The 20,920-nt window shown below is 42.5% G+C and overlaps 1 protein-coding gene across 1 annotated transcript in view; it reads right to left on the minus strand.

Moving 5' to 3' along the window:
• CFAP44 (cilia and flagella associated protein 44) overlaps nt 1-20,920 on the minus strand; it is a 1,689,287-nt gene that overhangs the window by 518,375 nt on the left and 1,149,992 nt on the right. The window contains exon 25 of the mRNA XM_044073142.1: nt 2,838-3,000. Coding sequence (XP_043929077.1) covers nt 2,838-3,000 — 163 coding nt within the window. The remainder of the gene's footprint in view (nt 1-2,837; nt 3,001-20,920) is intronic.

Consider the following 20,920-nt stretch of genomic DNA (forward strand, 5'->3'; position numbering starts at 1 on the left):
GTAAGCCTACATACCACATAGGATCACTGCTGTGAGTCTCTCTCTGAAATGGAAAGGGTCACTACCACAGGTAGCATCTCATGTTATGGCTTACAGATGGCACTGACTTTATCTGAATCTGGTCCATTATGTCTCAATATCTTTCGGTGCTAACCATCTACCATGAGCACCTTTTAAAAAATTCATATATCATTATCATCTCCTTCAATGCTAAAGAGGAGGAAGGCAAAATCCAAAGAATAAAACAAATTTAGTATAAAATCGTTACAACACAATAAAATTAATTACAATATTACCAAGAGTTGAACAACACTCAAAATAATCAGAAGAACTGAAGAAAACAAGTGACAAAGCAGGATATTTCAGATATATCGCCAGGCTTTTCATCATCTACATCAGCTGCTAAGCTGGGCATAACAGTAGTATTTGTTTCTTGCAAGGAATACTCACCTGCCCTGAAGAAATCCTTGTTATAAAACAGGATACAGGAAGGTGAGTATGTAAGGTTGTAATCATTTACTGCCTCAGTGTTTCCTCTCCAAAGAAGATAGCATGTAAAATGTTTACTTGAAGTGAGGAAGAAAGACAAGGATCTATTAAGAGAAGATGCTTTTGGTAATGGGTGATGTATGCTGGGGGAGCCCACCATTTCATGAGTTAAGCAGTAGCAGCAAACAGATTACAAGTGATGACAAGTACAACAGGTGGAGACCAAGAATAGGAAAGGGAAGAAATGAGGTGTCATAAGACTGTTAGGTGGGTGCAAAATAAGAATAAGGGGGAATAAGTAAAATACTTCTGAGTAAAATGGATGGTGTTTAATTAGAAATGGGATTACAAGAAAAGGCTCTGGATTAACAGGAAAGGAGCCTAATGGAGTGAAGGCAGAAGACCAGGAGTGAAACAAAGTGTCTACAAAAGAAGCAAAGATGGAAAGAGAGGACGATGCCCTCTAAGGAATCAATGGACCTGTATAAATTAAGGAAGCTGAAGTAGAAAATGTATGAAAAGGTGAACACAGCAGTAATGGAATCAGTAGAAGGGAAAAAGATAAGAGGTAAGGCAAAAAGCATGTGTAGGAGAGAAATCTCCTAGACAGAAAGGGGTTTGGTACAGGAAAGCCATGGAGCAGTGATCTACAGACTTTGCCTGATAGGAGGTATGATAATGTCAAACAGATTAGAGACAATCTCAAAGACAGAAAATGTTGATTATGGAGAGGATGTGAAGAAGCTATAAAGGGTTGAGGATGATGGACAAAATATTAATCATCAGATGCATTTGATTTCCAGTTGGTATAACATGCAGCAAAGCTGAAGAAGGGCTTACTGAAACATCTTCACAGCATGAGTACACGGAAAAAGGTTCAGATTTTTTTTACACATGGAGAAGGTTTGCAAGGGCACAGACATCATGGAAGGTTGTGACGCAGTATTGGGAAAGTGCGTTTAGCCAGGCATTCACGTCGTGTTTTCTGGCTCTGGGGAGTGGAAGAAGAGAATCAGGATGGGTACAGCAGACTAGAGCAGGAACACTTTTACTGAGTGAGGAAAAGGGGAAGAATAACAGGATGGAAGGATGAAAATCTGAGCCTGAGGGTGGATTCAGAGCAAAAGAATGTGAGGAGGGTGAGGAAAGAAAAGAAAAAGTTGGTGAGGAGATGGTAAAGAGTATGAAGGAAAGAGTGTGAGGGGGTATGAGGGGATGGGGAAAGGGTCAAAGAAAGGACAAGGTTAAAAGGAGCAGGAAGGGAAAGAAAAGTAGAAATTGCAAGGAGGGGGATGGACTACTGAGGTAAGTGAGATGAGGCATGGGGAAGGTGATTCCATGAGTAGGGAGCTTGAAGTGAAGAAATTAAGGTCAATCCAAATCTGACCACATGTTTGTGTAGAGTGTGTGATATAGGAGGGAAGGGTAGGGTAGAGAGTTAGAGAAAATAGATTACGCTATTTATGTTAAGTTCTGCATCATGTTGTATTAATATAAAGCATTTTAAAATTAAAATATGCTTATGTGACACTTCACTGGTTCTAAGTAATCTAATAATTTAAAATCAAATAAAAACAGTTAATAAAAAAAAAAAAAAAAAAAACTAATCCTTGCTTGTTGACCTACACATCATCTCTGTCCACTAGCAGACATGACTTCTTCCCTTAATCCACACAGTTTGGTCTAATTTTCCTTCTACTTCCCTTCAAAACATTCTTTCTCCTCTTCCATCATGCACTTAGTGTCCCATTTCACACACACTGCTTCAATAATGCCTAACCTTGACTCAATCCATTGTTAGTTTGGTGCAGAGGTTTAAGACAATGAGCTGCTTGGATGTAAGACCCTCCAGCAACCTTAAGTTTAATTCCCATAGCCTCCATTTGCCTAATACAAGACTCTGAGTAGCTCACTTAACCAGGCATTGCTCCTAAATTGCTCCTAAAAAGGGACTGTGTGTCCAGTGGACTAACCTGGATAACAAATGGGTATTAGTATTATTATTATTATTATAATTTTTACCCGAGTAACACGGTACTCTATACTTCATCAGGTATGGTCAAATTTCTTTGAGTTCTGCTTCATCTGTAAGTAAAACAGCTTAAAGATCACCTTACTTGCATTAACAAAGAATTCCTCATCCCCTGAGCTTTTTTTCTTCTGGAACTTGTGAAAGTAATGTCACAAGTCTTTGCATCAGTAAATGGAGAAGAACTACTTTTTGTTGGAGATTTTTTTTCTGCATAATATACATGAGATTTCAACAAAAGCATTTACCTGTAGTCTGAAACAAGAAAACAAATGAATAAAAATAACAAACAAAGGCAGAACTATACAACAGTATGTACCGCTCTTTCCAGTTGCATGTGTTCAGGGAGTTCTGCATTCCGCTGTAGCAGCTGTTTAAACTCATTGCGCAGTGTATACAATTCATTCCTTTTCTCTGCCTTCTTCTTCTCAGCCAGTTTCATCAACCTATCATATTCTGCCTTCTGCTTTGCATTTTCAATACTGAATAAAAGAAAAAAATGAAAACATATAGAATACATCAAAAGAAATGTAAACAGAGTGGTAAATTAACTCTAATCCATCTTTCAACCTAAGCTAACTTACCTCGGGAAGGTTTGTCCCTAAAAGTACTCTGCGCATAGTTACTCACCAGCACTGACACAAATACAAGTAATAGTTCTTCTCTTACAGTTAACAGGACATGACAGTTCTGATGCACAGTGATTATAGTTAAGTGCTATTCTTATGTTAGCAATGTAAGTGAAAGCAAACATATTGCAAAGAAAAGCGTTTGTTGCACTATGAAGATGCAGTACCTATCCTAAGTATTTTAGAGGCTAAATATAATTTTTCTGTGGTTATTTTATTTCTGCTTCAGTACCAAATAAAGTGTTCCTATACCTACTTGAGAATTAGGTAGCCAAGTTATAATTCAATTCCTTTCCATGTATAGTACCAGTGTGCAAACAATGAAATTTCCAGCATGTGATGCATTTCATCAGAGAACATTAATGAATGACATCCATTTTCAACAACGGTAAAATAGATTTGTGCGAGGCACTCACTATAACACCAGAACGTCAAGAGGCAGATACCTGAAGCAAGCAGTTTTCATGACATTTGGCCTTTTACTCAAGAATGTTATTGTCTGACTTAATTTTCAAGATACCGAAAACCATCATGCTAAAGAGTAATGCTGGTCTTAAGTTGCTTTTCCTCCCGTATTAGTTGTCCGATAAATCATATAAAAGCAGCATTACCCCATTCTATTCTTCTAATGGAATTTGTTGGCTATGCTTGCAAAACAGTGCAATAATTAGTAGCTGCATAAAATAGCCGGAAGGCTGTAAGTCAGTGTCATCACTCATATCTAAGCCCAAGTGTAAGCATGAGCCTGGGAGATGAACCATTTACAGGTGAGGTTACCTATTTGCATCAGAGACATAGCTGCCAAACCAGGGATAAATTTCCAGTTTCCCATCCAGTTGTCCAAGTTGCACTTGAATTGGGTTAGGGAGGAACTCTGCTTCACATGAATGTGGAGCCTGTTCCATAGACGGTATAGTCTCTGGGATACATACCTATCTAAGAAGTCCACCAGGTTGAGTAAGCATGATCTGCCCTTGACAAAACCAAACTGGGTTGGGTCCAGTGTCTGGTGGTTTACTATATCTCTGCTGAGCATCTCCATAATAATGCTTTCCATGGCTTTACATATAATACTAGTGGGACTTGTGGGTCTGTAGTTTCTAGGCTCTGTAGATGGCCCACCTTTGTGCAGAGGGATGACTGTTGCCTTTCTCCATTCATGAGGCATGAAGCCTCTTTGGTGGCTACAGTTAAATAGTAATTCCAGAGGCCCTGATAAGTCTTGTTTCATGCTATTTAGAAAGCATCCTGGGATATTGTCTGGCCCCACTGATGCAGTATTCTTGGTCCTAGAGAGAGCATTAAGGACATTTTCCCTAGTGATAGTAGGGATAATTATATTTGATGATATTTCCTGAGGGGAAGTTGGGGAGAGAGAGGGGTACATTTGGAGCTGAATTTATCAGCCAGGAGGTTTGCTATATCTTCTGGATCACTACTGGTGTCTCCATTTACAATGAACTCTGCACACAACTACGTATTGCCTTTGAGGTTGCGGACATAGTTAAAGAATGCTTTGTGGTTGCCCTTGGCCTGGGAGGCCAAATATACCTCAGATTTGGCTTTGGTAGACTTTACTTGTACTCTGAGTTGTTTGTTTATTTTTATGAGAGTGCTTTTATCCTGCTTGGTGCTACACCACCTAATTTTTGCCATGATTTTCTTCCTCCTGTTATACAGCTGATTGATTTTTGTGATTCCACCAGGGTGGCTTGTTTTTTGAGTTAATTCTGTACTTCTTCCTGGTGGGTACAGCTGCCTCTATGCAGCTATTAACATGCTTGTACAGGATTTTTATGAACAGTTTTGCATAGATATGTGTTCTCAGGGTTTATGGGGGCTTGACATTTTGTCAGGTTCTCACTTAATAGCGGGAGGTTAGCCTTAGAATAGTTCCTGAATATTTCTGGTTTAGCTGGGGGCCCAGGTTTTATGTTTACTTCAAAGGAGACCATTTTGTGGTCTGACCTTATCAGGGAAGGCATTACAGTAGGGGGTGTGCAGCAGTCTCCCTTATTAATGAGAACCAAATCCAGTATGGTTGCACTCCTGGTTGGTGTATTGAGTATCTGGTCCAGGGAGTTTGTATTTACAAAATTCTGGAATCTCTGTGCATGTACGTTTGGTGTCATGTAGGATTCTCAGTTAATAATGGGGTAATCAAAGTCACCCATGAATATGGTATGGGGTTGGATGTTTAGTGTTTCTAATATGTTTAAATACATGGTATGCGTTTCCTGTGTCATACACGGGGACCTATAGCTTGCAAGGAAGTGGCACTGGATTTCACCTATGGTGATTTGAACATGAAGCAGCTCAAGCACATTGTCCTGTTTGACCAGCCTTGATGTATATTTATTTTTGATGTTAATAGAAACACCTCCACCTTTAGACTCTGCCTGTGAAGAAGAAGCTGGTCTAAATGTGTGGAAGTCATTATAACCTGCACACAGTACTGCCTAACCACAACAGACCATGATCCTACAGTGTCCATTCTACCTTGCCCTCTTTTCTACATGGAAGGACCTTTGGCTAGATCGCATCTTCACATATGTTCTAAGCTGAAAACATTCTTCCCATGTAACATCTTTCATAGCTAAAAAGAAAATTCTGTAGGTATGCCACTTTAATGAGTTTTTTTTAGTCAGAGGTAGCCTCCTGTTTTTGATCTGTATGTATATCTTTCTGTCTTAGCACGTGTTCTACTTACTTTTTGCTGATTGGTTAGTCACATTGCACATGGCCTAGTTTCATGGGAGACAAAAGGTAATATATTATACTGAGAATAATTTAAGCTGAACGTCAGTGAAATTCCCCTACTTGCTCTTTTTAAATACAGTATGTATGGGAGAATATCAGGACAGGTAAACAAACTCTGTACAAAGGAATGTCTTTTCAGTGATTATGATGGACAAACATCTGGTTGGAAGCTGAATCAACAGTCTATAAACATGGACAGAAATACGTTATGCAAGTCCATTATTGAAAAGTTTTAATGTAAAAGACATTACTTTAGCTAAAAAGAGTAGGTTATGTCAACATCTGAAAAGCATATAACCTGTTAGAGATGAGAGATTTTCTTTGGTGACTTTCTTTAGATATTCTTAATTTTAACAGACCTAAGAAATGCAAACAAACATCTGAATGACTGTGTTTGTAGAAGTGAGAAAAAAAACGGTCAACATTTTTTTTCATAATGCAAAAGTATTGAAGCTTTTTGACCTCTGTTATACACTGCATTTTTTGCCTCTGTTATACACTGCTTTTTAGGATGTTCTAAAGATGTTGTCGCCTCACAGCAAGAGGTTCTCTGGTTCGATTCTCAGCTGGGGTGCCTTCTGTGCGGAGTTTGCATGTTCTCCCTGCGTTTGCGTGGGTTTCCTCCCACATTCTAAAGACATGCATCTGGAGCATCTCTCCCCGGGCCTCCGCTGAAAACAGGCTCTGTGGAACCTAGTCGGACTTTCCCGGTCAACAAATGTTAAATAAATAAAATAAAAATAAAATGTTTCAATTAATATAATTTATGGCGTTATCCCAGTTTATCCCATCAGCAAGTTCATTTTTGATAGTATTCTGCTCAGTTGTTTTTGGTTCATTTGGACTAGTAGATGTGGTGATGCTCTATTTAACAAAAAGTGGGATAATTCAGTGACATTGACTAAAAAAACGAAGTTATGTCTTACCATAACCTTCCATCTGTATTGTTGATCCTCATTCAGTCATTACGTGTAGGTAGTCGGTTCCGACCTCGGAACCGAGCCGGCCATCTTCCAAGCTCGCACCAGCTACAAACTCTCAAGCTAAACTCTTACCCAGAATTCCCCTCTCCCTGTTTCCTCAGATTGAGTTTGCAAGTCAAAAGAAGGTAGAGGCTACCTCTGGTCAAATGACCTAACAGAACCGAATGGTGAGATCCACTAAAAGCCCCAGGAGGGGGAAGGAGGGAGGGTCGTAATGACTGAACGAGGATCAACAATACAGATGGAACATTATGGTAAGACATAACTTCTTTATTTGATATTGTTAATCCTCGTTCATTCGTTACATGTTGGACAGAGTCCCCAGCTACCTTTATTCCTGGGAGGCTCTTATGGAAAGACATTGCTGAGCACCATAGAACCAAAAGATGCTCTTCCCCTGGAGGCCAAATCCTTCTTGTAATGATTGATGAAAGTATGATGACTAGCCCAAGTTGCAGCTGCACAAATGTCATGTAAAGAGGCTTTGGCATGGAAGGCAGCAGAAGTTGCCACCGACCTTGTAGAATGAGCCTTTATGGTAGTAGTTAATGGGATATTATATTTTATATAAATGAAAGTTACGCAGTCTTTTAACCATTTAGCCAATGTGACCTTAGCAACAGCACATCCTAATCTAGGTCCAGAATAGGCCAAAAATAACTGGTCTGATTTACGAGAAGCCTTAGTCCTGTTCAAGTAGAAGCAAATTTGCCTGTGAATATCTAGGGTATGTAGACAATCTCCTCTGTTTGAATGATTGGGGAAGAAAACTGGCAATTCAATGGTTTGATTAATGGACATTTCAGAGATCACTTTTGGCAGAAAGGAAGGATTAGTTCTCAATGACACCCTATCTCTATGGAAAATCAAATATGGTCTCTTGATGCGTAAGGCTTGAAGTTCAGAGATATGCCTGGCAGAAGTAATGGCGACCAAAAACAAGGTTTTCCATGACAAATATTTGAGGTCGCAGGAAGAAGCTGGTTGGAAAGTTGGCATTGTCAAAGCTTGTAGGACTAATGACAGGTCCCATGGTTAAGTAGGTTCTCTAAAAGGGGGTTTTAGATGATTCACGACTTTTATGAAAGTCTTGCATAATTTGTGTGACATAAGAGAAGAGTCTTGGACACTATCATGAAAATTAGATATTGCAGCCAAATGAACTCTAATGGTAGAGGCAGATAGACCAGATTGAAATCAGGTAGACAGATATTCCAGTTCTACCGACACTGGTGCTGAAAAAGGATCTACCTGTTTTTCTTTCAGCCAAATAGTAAATCTTTTCCACTTGCTGAGATATGTAATTCTGATGGAAGTCTTATGAGATGCAATAAGAATGTCATGTACTGGCAAAGAAAGATCATTCTGCCTGGCAATCAAAGGAATTGGAGGAGCCAAGCTGTGAGCTTCAGGCTATTCAAATTGGGGTGAATCAGATTCTGCGGATGGGAGATCAACCCCAGGGTTGGATGGAGAATCCACGGTTGATCTAGCAGGTGAGGCCAAAGGAAGGGGAACCAAATCTGATGAGGCCAATATGGTGCTATGAGGATTAGTTTGCTCGTCAACCGGCAGGCTTTCTTCAGAAACCGGGGAATGAGGGGGAGAGGTGGAAATGCATAAAGTAGACCCGAGGGCCAATTGTGGACTAGAGCATCCCTGGGTGACTGTCCCGGAGGGGGAATCAGGGCAAAATAGTTGCTGCATTGGTAGTTGGTCGGGGACGCAAAGAGGTCGCAGCAAGGAAGACCCCAGCGGCTGAAAATCTCCACCGCTATCACAGGATTTAGGGACCACTCATGAGGTTATATAATACACCTGCTGAGTCTGTCTGCTATCACGATGGAACTCCCAGGAATGTGCCTTGCTAGAAGAAAGCGGTTGGTAGCTATCACCCATTTCCATAACCTCATTGCCTCTCGACAGAGTGAAGAAGATTTGGTTCCACCTTGTTTGTTGATGTACCAGGCCACCGCCATGTTGTCTGATTGTATCGCAATAGTCCCAGACAGCAGCAGGGGATGTAATGCTTGGAACGCCAGAAGCACCGTCCTCAGCTCTAGAACATTTATATGCAGATGGGCCTCCATTTCGGACCAAATACCTTGGACTGTCTGTCCCTGAAATAGCCCCTCTCACCCCATCAGGGAGGCGTCCGTGGTCACTGTAGCCTTGGGCTGTTGGGGTGAGACCAGTGTGACAGATTGTATGCCATCCACCAATTTAAATCCTGCTTGCACCTGTGAGTTACCCGAACTTTGGCTGAAAGAGGGTACTGAAAGGGATACCATTGGGTGAGTAGTAGCCATTGTAGAAGGCTCATGTGAAACCCGGCTAGGGGGACAATAGTAATGGAGGCTGCCATGGAACCCAACAACTGGAGAACAGAATGAGCTGTGGATTTCTCCCTTGAAAGGACTGGAATCAGTTGCTGCTTTATCCTTATAATTCTGTGCTCTGGAATGGATGCGCTGCAATTCTTTGTGTTCAAGATGACCCCTATGAATTCTATGGACTGAGATGGGGTGAGACTGGATTTTGGCCAGTTTATGGTTATGCCTAGCCTTTATGCAGTGAGAAGAGAGTATTGCAGGGCTTCTTCCAATAGATGTCTGGTGGGGGCGGAGATAAGCCAGTCGACTAGGTATGGAAACACCTGTAATCCTTGTAGTCGCAAGTGAGCTGTGACGACTGCCACGCACTTTGTGAACACTCTGGGGGCTGTAGAGAGTCCGAAGGGCAGTACTCTGACCTGGTAAAGACTGGCTCATGCACAGAAGTGAAGGAATCTTCTTGATGGTCTGTCCACTTTTATGTGGTAGTACGCATCTTGAAGATCTATCAAGCACATCCAATCATCTTTTTCCAAAACCAGAAGAATAGACTGTATTGTGACCATCTGGAATTTCTGTACCTTTAAAAACTTGTTCAATACACTGAGATCCAAAATTGGTCTCCAGTCCCTGTTTTTTTTTTTGGCACCAAAAATAGTCTTGAGTAGAATCCGGATCCTATCTGGTCTGCAGGGACTATTTGGATGACTCTTTTTCTTAGCAGCTTTGAAATCTCTAATGCTGCTTCTTCCCTTTGACTGGGTGGAAAATCAGGTAAGCTTGTTAGGGGAGTGGGACAAAGGACAAAGGGGATCTGATAACCTATGGTTATTATCCTTTGCACCCAAAAATTGGTGGTAATGGATAGCCAGGCAGAAGGGTACAAAGAGAAATGACCCCCAACCACTTCCAGAGGAAAGCAGTTGGGCTGCTCTTCAGGAGTGCTGGTAAGACTGGCCAAGAAAAGAATCCCTGGAACCGTGGTTATGCAGACCCCCCCCTCTGCGCCAAAAGGGGCATCTTCCCTGAGAGTTTCCCCCTCTGCCTCTAGGGGAGAACTCGGCCTGTGTGTCATGGAAAGAACCTTGAGACTTTTTGTGCCATATCTTCCCACTCTTCTGGTTTCTGCAGAAAGCTTGTTGAGGGGAAGAATAATGGACACCCACAGCAGAAAGGGTCTTACCGTCCTGTTCACATCTGGCCAGTGTGCTTTTAACCTTGGGTCCAAACAACAAAGAGGCTTCAATGGGAGCACTGAGAAAGGAAGCCTTGAAGGGTTCCGTGAAATTACATAAGCACATCCAGGCATGGCATCTCAGAACAATGCCTGAACCCGCAGCTCTAGCTGCTCCTTCTGATGCGTGAGATATCAGGTGCATGGAGGAGTTAGATGTCGATTCAATGGTGGCTAGATGAGAGGCCACTTTGTCATGGACCTCATCAGACGCAGCGCTCCAGCCAAAGTTTCAGAGAGCTCAGAAATTAAGTCTCTTTGAAGCCTGGTAAAATGTGCCATATAGTTCAGGGACCTGACTGCAAAGGTCGCTGATGCAAAGGTACACTTCCCTATTCTGTCCAGAGCCTGGAACTCTTTGTTGAGTGGATGGACAGTCTGGCTTTCTTCTTCTGCCAGGTCCTTTTTAGTTGTGGCCGCCACCACCAAGGCATCTACAGGAAGACCTTTGGACCAATGGGGATCACTAGCAGGAGGGGACAAAATTTTATCTGGCCTCCAGGGAATGGCCTCAACAGTGTCAGGAGCCTTCCACACACACTGCACAACGAGCCGGAAAAGTTCGTCGGCAGGTAGAGTAAACCAGGAGGTAGGGGGCCGGGCATGAAAGGCCTGCAGGAACACATACTCTTCAAAGGTCGGGTTAGAGGGCTGCCAATCACCTCTCTGTTTAAGGATTTCAAGGATATCACCAAAGGATACCTCAGCGGGTGATTGAGGGGACCCTTCCCCATCATCAAAGTCTGTGTCTTCAGTAAGGGACCCCTCTGTGGTGTCCATGTGCTTCTGCTTGCATGAGCTCTTTTGATGATCTTCCTCAGAGGGAGAAGCTGGGGAAGACAGTGCAAAAGGGGTCTCCTGTAGGAGTATGTCCTGAGGCCCTTGCACCCAGTATTCACTAGGAGCGGCTTGTCTGCACTGAAAACAATGGAGCTGTAATGGTTTGAACTACTGGTGTCTGCACCGAGAAAATTATCAGTGCCAAAGTCATGGTCTGCAGCAAAGATGAGGTCGGTACCGAAGTGGTTGTCGTGCTAAGGCCTGAGCCGAAAACATCGGTGACGAAAATTGAATGGTCAGTACCGAGAGGGTAGTCGGTGCTGGGTAAGTTGTCGGAGCTGAAAAAGGAATGGGCGTCAAAACATCCATCGACGTCATAACAGTCTGCATCGACTGAACAGTTGCTTGCAGTAAGGGAGTCTGAACTGAGGAGCTCCTTGGTACCGATGTGGTATGGGGCACACTAGTCGGTGCTGAAGTCGCAGATGGTGCTGATGGCCTTGGTGCCGAAGGTCTAGCACTGAAAGCGCTGGAGCCGAAGAAGTCAAATCCGAACTGGAAAGCTGAACTTTCTTAGATCTCGGTTCCTGAGAGTCCCCAGCTGGGGACGAAGGAAGAGACTTGGCCTTTTTTCACTCATCACTCTTTTTCTTATTGGATCTTGGAGGTGTTGAAGCCTCTGACCCAGAAATAGCCTCTGAAAGGGAGATTTAAGTAGCCCCTTCAATATTAATTTATTTTTCCTTTCAATTAACGTCCTGTTAGAGAAGTTCTTCCAACTAACGCAAGAGGCTTCTCCATTAGCTGGAAGGCTGGTCCACCTGAAGAGGGGTGGGGACCCACAGCAGGGGTCACCCCTCACCCAAGTGGCTTAGCCTGCTGTCCCTTGGATGGCTGTGAAACGTCAAAGTACGTACACCACAGCTGACATCCTGGGCCGTGGCAAGACTCTCCTGCCACAAAGGCAACTGCAGCTCCTTAGTGAGGTCCATAAAGGGAACCGTAGTGGGGAAAGACTGTGCTATATCAAGGGGTTTCAATGGCAATGAAGGAGGAGAATAAGTAGGGGTCTTTGGTAAAGGGTGATCACCTCCCAAGGAAGGATAGGTCCTGGGGGGCAGGGTACCTCTGGCCAAAAGCAATTGATCCACAAGACGCAACACATCATGTTCAGCAGGGCTTCTAGTGGATTTCACGGACATGGCTGAGGGAGAGTCAGGTCTATCCAAGGACGGAGCAAGCTCAGTGCCCACCATGGGGGAGGAATGGCGATGCGGCAAACAAAATCTCAGGTAACAGGGAGAGGGGAATTCTGGGTAAGAGTTTTGCTCCAGAGTTTGTAGCTGGCGCGAGCTTGGAAAATGGCCAGCTCAGTTCCGGGGTCGGAACTGACTACCCACACACATAAGGAATGAACGAGGACTAACAATATCAGACGTACAGTTGCATAAATCCTACTAAGCCTGTAACAGATGCTCAAATTTTTCACTGCCACAGTGTCATTTTGGGTTACCTGACAAGGTATTGCAGTATTGGACAGCTTTCAAAAGGTCTGACTCCCCTCCCTATCACTTCAAGTGACAGCTGATTGGCAAAGCATATCCTGAGAGGGAAGCCTCCAGCTGTCACAGGAACTGAGGGTTCAGACTTTTTCATTTTTAAAATGAAGGGAAAGTACCTGAAGCCAGAATCATCTAGCAAGAGTAAATTCACAGTCATTCACAATATGGTATACAAATCAAATCCAACAACAAATAAATCAAAGAGGTTGAACCCACCTCAGCTTTACACAATCTGGGCAATGGCAGGTGAGTGGTACCACTAAGTCAGTGAGGAATTTGAGCATCTTCTGTTACGGGTAAGTAGAACTCACACAATTGTGCTATGTTCATCATTCCCACTGACTCAGTAGCATTTTGGATAGCTTCCCAAAATTTACTGTACCTGGGAGTTGGAAGGATGAGGATCCAGGATTCCCCAGAGAATGGTCATAGCAAAGCTTGCTCTGGACCTTGAAAAGGAATCCAATTTGTAGTGCTTTATGAAAGTATGAATAGAGGACCAGGTTGCTGTTTCTAGAATGCTTTTAGAATCCATCACTTTCCAATATGCCATCAAAAAGGATAAGGCCCTAGTCGAGTGAGCCTTAACTTTGCCTGGAAGAGATCTACTATGGTGGGAATAAGAGAAAACAATAGCAGAGCCCATCATCTTGCAATAGTTTACTCAGAGACAGTTTGACTTTTCTTAGCCTCTGTATAGAAGGCAAACAGCTGTTCAGCATTCTTAAAGGGCTTTGTTCTGTCAAGGTAGTACCTGTGCTGCTTGTGCATAACCAAAGTATGTAGAATCTTTTTTCCCTTGTTTTTTATATCAGGATAGAACACTGGGAGGTTGATGACTTGATTCAAGGTAAATTCAGAAACAACTTCAGGCATGAATGATGGATTAGTGCACAATACAACCCTGTCCTTCTGAAAAATTAAATAGGGTCGGGACAGCTTCCAGCTAAGAGTCATGCCTTTCAGATGTCGGAGCAATGAGTAAAACTGCAAACTGTAAATCAGCCTGAGAGCAGGTTAAAAAAGGAGGTAAGGTCAATTTTTCAACAACAAAGTTAAGATCCCAGGGAAGAGGAATTTGCTTTCAAGTGGGTCCAACATGCAACACTCATATCATAAACTGTTTGCCCATAAAAAGAGACGAATGAGGGGGATCCATGGGCAGACAAGCTGAGATGGCCTCAATATGCACTTTGATAGAAGCATATGACAAGTCATCTCTAAGTAGTTCATACAAATACTTCAAAACCAGAAGGGTTGCAACCCTTTAAAGACCTTTTTTATTTGCTAGGCACCACCTAGAAAACCTCGTTCACTTGTAAATGTAAGACTTTCTAGTTGCAGGTTTTCTTGTGTTTTTAAATACCTGCTGCACATCCTCACGGAACAACTGCCTAAAAGGTTTCAAAATGGAATCATCCAGGCTGTCAGCTGCAATTGCTCTAGATGGGGTGCATCATTTGTCACTGATCCTGAGTGAGCAGATCCAGTCTGTGAGGAAGCTTAAAAGGGAGAACCAACTTTGACCGGGCCAAAAGGGGTTACCACAATGATCTTTAGTAATTCTTTATGAATCTTTAGAAGTTCCTTGGGAATCATTGAAAATGTGGAAATGCATACAGAAAAAGTCCTATCCATGGGAATGATAAACCATCTATTTTCCAAGCATGGATTATAGAATGTCTTGAATAGAATTTTTTCAATTGTCTGTTTTGAAAGGTGATGTACAGATTTACTTGAGGTGTTCCACACATCTGGAACTAGTCCTGAAAATTACAAGGAACTTCCACTTATGAGGGTCTGTCCATTATCTGTCTGTCTGACTACCACTGTGTTTTGCTCTGATGGAATGTACAAGGACTGGAAAGACAAAAACAATGTGGCACCAGCTCCCAGGCCATCACTGCCTGCTGGCAAACAGGGTGTAACCTTGTACTTCCTTGTTTGTTCAGGTACCACATCACGATAGTATTGCCTGTGATTACTAGAAGAGGACACTAGTCCATATGTGGTAAAGAACTTTTAAGGCATGAATCACTGCCATCTCTTTTATGTTTATATGCGTTGGCATGTTCTGAGGACCCCACAACTTGCATTTGACCTCCCATAGACACTGCTGCCAATGCAAAATCTAAAGACTCCATCTAGATAGATTGGATAGGGGTCTGAAGAGACAAAAGGAGTCCCTCCTTCACTGTAATTCCTGTTCCACAAATCCCAGAACCAGTGCTTGGATATCCAAGGAATGAAGATGCTGGGTCAAACAATTCTTCAAACACACATAGATGTTTTCTCATGTGTAGTCAGAGTAGTGGTATCATGAGGATCATTGATGCCATGAGGTCTAGCATTTTGAGAAAGTCTTTTCCTAAGGCCACATCTAAAAGAAAGGAATCCAAGAAAATGCCCCAAGTTAGAACTTTGCCTTCAGGCAGAATGCTGTCCTTTTTACTGTATCTATCCAACACCCAAGTACAACAATTCATTGAGAGGGTGTGAAGAAGAACTAATGAAGGTTCAGTTTGAAGCCCAGGAGGGAGGTGACCTTATCTAAGGACACCAAGCTCTTAGTTACAGAATCTGCACAAATCAGCATGTCATCTTATTAAGTTAAAATGTGGATGCCTAGGATTCTGCCATAAGCAACCACTGGGGTCGGACACTTTGTAAACACTCAAGGCATATTAAATATCCCCGGTGTACTGCAGAAAAGTCATAGTGTAATCTACAGGCAGCAAATCCCATTTGTTTTATGAAACTAGGAATCCTAATATGATAAGTGTCCTTGAGATCTAGAGTCACCATAAAATGGTGGTCTGCAAGTAATGCTAGGACTGACTATAAAGTGAGAAGTTTGAATTTCAGAACTTTTACAAAGGTATTTACAAAGGAAACATCTAGAATGTGCCTCCAGGAGTGCTCATATTTTGGTAACAAAAATTTTCTGAAGTAAAATCCTTTGCCCTTGTGTATCACAAGCAATGGTTCTATGACCCCAGCTTCTACCATGTAATGGAGCACTGGAAGAACCACTCTGTCTGGTCTGGTGAATGTGGGGAAATTCCCCTGAAAGAGGAAGTGTTTTCTATTCACTGCTATGTGTGTCCTTTCTGAATTATTCTCAAAACCCATGATGATTTTTCCATCTAGTCTCAACTTGTGGGACAGATTCCCCAGACAGAAAACAACAGGGAGGCCCTAGGAGAGAACATTTCATAAAATAGCGGAACCAAAAGAAGCCCATGACCTAGGCTGAACAGCCAGTTGGTCGTGGGACACAAAGGTATAATTATTAGACCAGGTAGCTGCAGCACAAATATCATCAATAGATGCCTATGGGAAAATGGCAGGTGAAGTAGTCATTATTTTTGTGGAATGAACTCTAACTTCAAAGGTAAAGACATTTCTTTCAAAACGTAAACAAAGGAAATGCAATCAGAGAGTCATTTGAAAAAGGTCAGTTTGAAAACAGGGTTACCAAGTCTTAACTTTAAAAAAATAAAGTTGGTCAGATTTCCTAAAACTTTTGTTTCTGTCTAAATAGATTCTGAGTTGTATATGCGCATCCAAACAATGAAGCAAATATTCTCACTTGTTATTGAAATTGGGAAAGAACACTGGCAAATGAGTGGGCTGGTCAAAGTAGACACTGAAGTGACCTTAGCAGAAAAGAAGGGTTTATCCTCCAGATAACTATATGGTTATGAAAAATCAAGAAAGGAGATACAGAGGATAACATCTGGAGCTCAGATATTCTTCTGGCAGAAGTAACAGTCCCCCCCACAAAAAGTTTTCCACGACAATAGGTTTAAGGCTGTTGTGGCCGAAGCTTCAAAGGGAGGTCTAGCAAAAACATGCAACATCAGAGGAAGATCCCAATGAGGCATCAGATCCTGAACATGTGGATGCAACAAAAAGCTGCCCTTCATGAATGTTTTAGCGAGCTTAAGAGCTGCCAGAGGAGTATTATCTCTTCTGATATGAACATTAGAAATGGTGGCCAGTTGTACCTTTATTGTGGAATAACTAAGGCCATAATGAAAAAGACCAGGTAAGAAATCCAGAATGGCATCCAAAGGTGCTAAAATGGGTTCCTGCTCAAAATGTCGGCCAGAAAGTTAGGTTTCCTAGAGACGTATGTTGTGATCAGTAACTACTGAAAGGACATCGCCCATTGTCAAACCGTTACAGCTTCTCAACCCAGGGGACAGGACAGAGTTCATCCTTGCTTATTCAGACACCAAACCACTGATGTGTTGTCCACTGGATGACAATCACACCAGGGAAAATGTTCTGAAAAGCTTTCAGCACTAGGAGGACAACTCTCATCTCCAAGACACTGATGTGAAGACTGGCCTCATACATTGACCAGGGCCCTTAGACAGTCTTCCCCTCAAAATGCCCCCCCCCCCATCCTACCCCCATCCCCGAAGGGAAGCATCCATTGTGATCATGGCCTCGAGAGGGAAAAGAGCAAAAATGCTGCTCTGGCATGACCAGCAGTGACTCCATCCACCACCAAACGTGGCAGTAACAGATGTTTGTCAGTGCCACTGGAAAGTTCAGAGGATGTGTTAAATAAGACCACTGAACTGCTAGAGTTTATTGTAAAACTCTCATGTGGAATCATGCTAGAGAAAAGAGACAAACTGATGCTGCCATATACCCAAGGAGAGTACTGAAGCTGCAAAGGGTCTGTAAACACAAAGAAGCCTGTAGGTGAAGGGAAGTCAGTCTTGATAGTAGCAGCTTAGCTACCTGACTGACCGTACCCAAATGACAACAAATAAATTCTAACACTTGCACTGGTTCCAGACTAGACTTTTTGTAATTCAGTGTTACACCTGAGGACAAACACAGCTGAGGTAAGGAGTCTTGAATAATATGCACTGCAAATTCCAGCTCTGAACTCCAGCAAATTACCCAGAATGCCCTCACATCTACTGAATCTTGGATGCTTAACAATCATCTTGCCCTAAATCCAAAAAAACTAAACTAGTAATTTTTACTCCTTGGAAAACCACACCACTTGATAAAAAACTCTTCACTATACAAGCCCAAGACAATACCACTATAAAAGTTGTCCCACACACTAAATTACTAGGCATTATTATAGATGAAAACCTTAACTTTGACTTACACATAAACAATAACATCAAAAAAAACACACCAAAAGCTTGGTATGCTCAACAGGCACCAACACTTTCTTAGCCTCTCTACTACACAAACCCTTGCAACTACTTTTTATTACCCTCTCTCCTTTATGGTGCCCCTCTCCTCACTAATATCCAAAATTCTACAAAATCCAACCTTGCTATGTGCTACAACAGAATAGCAAAATTTGCCACAAAGTCCACATTCTCATCCCACCACTGTAAGTCACTGAAACAATTAGGGTGGCTGGAACTCCCCCACCATCTCTCATTCACCCAACTACTAACTATTGTGCACAAAATAATCTACAGACCCACAGACTGTCCTGCTCTCTCAACTCTACTTGCCAAATACCATTCCAGCAGGCATCTAAGATCTGAAAATCATCTACTTCTAAAAGTAGATAAGCCCACCTTACCTGCTGGTCAACTCATCTATGCCTTCACCATCACCAGACTATGGAACTCACTTCCGCCTTCTATAAGAAACACAGGCAGCACCACTACCTTCAAACAAATGCTGAAAAATCATCTCAACTCTTCCTGGCTATGTTCCTGCTCTATAACCTAACCTCTTCACTCTCCTTATATGATTACTAAACTCCTATGTCTTTTGCTACTAATGACTGATGATATTTTCTCCATATTTATTTTTATCTTCACTTGCTGATTCTGGTACAATAATACTGATCTCTGTTTATACCAATCTGATTGAATTCATTGAATTCTGCTTTAATGTATATTTTCTGTATATATTGCTGTAATCAAACAAACTAGATTCCTGCTTTTATGTATATATTCTGTATATGTTACAATATTTACTATCTGTAACACTGTTTCTGCTTCTGTACTAATTAATGTTTATATTTTTTCTGTATCTCGTTGGAGCTTTTCTCCCCGGGCCTCCACTGAAAATGGGCTCTTTTAGGCCCAGTGGACTTATCCCGGTAAACAAATGCAATAAATAAATTTGGGATGCCTTTATGAAATTGATGAGGAACCAATTGTTTTGAGTAATGGAAGACCTGGAATCCCTGCAGTCTGAGCCAGGTTGCCATAATTGCCATGCATTTGGTGAACACCAAGAGAGCTGTGGTGAGAGCAGAGGGCAGAGCTCCAAACTAGTAATGATTGGTCCCCAGTCAAACATGAGAAATCTCCTTCCTCAGGAGAGATACAATGGACTGCACTAAAACCATTCATAATTTGGTCTTTTTGATGAAACAGGTTTGGCTTGTTGGAATCCAGAATTAGACTGAGGTCCTGTCCTTGTTTTGTTTTGGTACAAAAGAGAATCTGAAATAGACCCCAGATCCTTGCTGGTCTGGTGGGACCTCTTTGATGACTGGGTTGATCAGCAGCTTCTGAATTTTTGACTGCTGCGTCCCTTCTGTGATGCGGTGATAAGGGCAGAAGATATTTTTGGGAATCTTTGGAGGTAAACAAAAAGGGAATTGTATAACCTCTGGACACGACTCTCAACACCTGGGCGTCTGGGTTGATGGCCTCCAAAGCTTTTTGGTGTAGACCTAAGTGACTCCCAACTGCCTCTAGAATATGGTAGTAAGGCAACTTTTCAGGGTGCTAGAAAGGCCTCCCAGAAAAAGCCCTGCAGAAGCCCTGGTTCTGTAGACACCCTCTGATGCATGGGCAATGGGGAGGAACCTTCACCAAGAATGTCCTGGAAAGGCTGCTGTACTTAATGAAAACAGAGATGCTTGTCTCACTTCTGATTCCTAGAGAAGGACCACTGAGGTGTGGCAATATGCACAATGTCATTCCATCCTATTCACGTCTACATAGAAGCCCCTTAACCTTTGGGCCAAAGAGGAAAGAAACATCAAGAGAAGCATTGATGAAGGACGTTTTAAAGTGGTCCACAAAAATACATAAGCGCATCCAAGCAATACCAATGCCTGCCACATGGAACAGCTCATTGGTTGTGGTGGAAAACAGCCTCATGGAGACGTTCATCATAAACAGCATGATTGACAACTGAGCCTCCACAGTCTTTTGCATCTCTGGAGGCTGGTAAGTCCTGACAACCTTTGACAGTTCTGCTCCCCAGTCTCACTGAAACCTTGTCAAATGGACAAGGTAGTTGAGTGTACACAAGGCAAATGTAGCTGAAGCATATGAGTGCTTTCCTAAGTGGTCCAGAGCCCTAGACTCCCTGTTGTGTGGATGGATTGATTAACTCTATTCTGAGATATCCATCTTACTGGCAGCAGCAACCATGATTTCAGCCACTGCTGGACCCTTACCTCAGCAGACTCTGTTCTTAGGAGGGGCCAAAATCCACCATGGTTTCATGGGGAGTGGTTCCACTCCATCAGGTTCCCCTCCAAGCCCTCCATTACACCACATCTATAGGGGCATCTGGAGGGGGAAACCATCCAAAACATGAATGTACCCACACTGAAGGTCTCCAGAAACCCCAAATCATTTGGGGAAGGGCTTCTGTGGTCTTTTCCCCACACTGCTTCAACAATTCTATCTCCAAAGGAGGCAGCATCACAGGGAGGATTTGGGGTAGCCTTCCTCTTCATTGAGGTCAATTTCTTCTGTGAGGGATTCCTCATGGGAATCTGATTGTTTCCTTTTTTCACTTGTTGTGAGGAGAATCAGGAGGAGGCATTGAAAAAAATGGTTGGCCCTGAATACAGGAAAACTCACAAGCCAAAAGGCATGGGCCTGTCCCAAAGTGAAATGATGCAGATCTGGAGGCCCAGAGGCTTGTGGAAGAGAAGGTTCCAACTCTGATGCCAAAGCTCCTATCTAGGAGCAGGAGAAGATCCTCTTCATATTGTAAAAAGCTGATGCTGAAGGCATACAATTGGAATCAGTGCTCCATGGATCCAAGGACCATAATGAGGTGCCAGATCCCAGTGCCATCCAACACCAGGATCAGAGATGAGCTATCAAGTAATGAAGCCCCCAGTGGCAGGGATAACTCTGGAACATAGGA

This window comes from Protopterus annectens, chromosome 5.part1 (assembly GCF_019279795.1).
Source record: "Protopterus annectens isolate FY-2018-M chromosome 5.part1, PAN1.0, whole genome shotgun sequence".
NCBI classification, from domain to species: Eukaryota; Metazoa; Chordata; order Ceratodontiformes; family Protopteridae; genus Protopterus; species Protopterus annectens.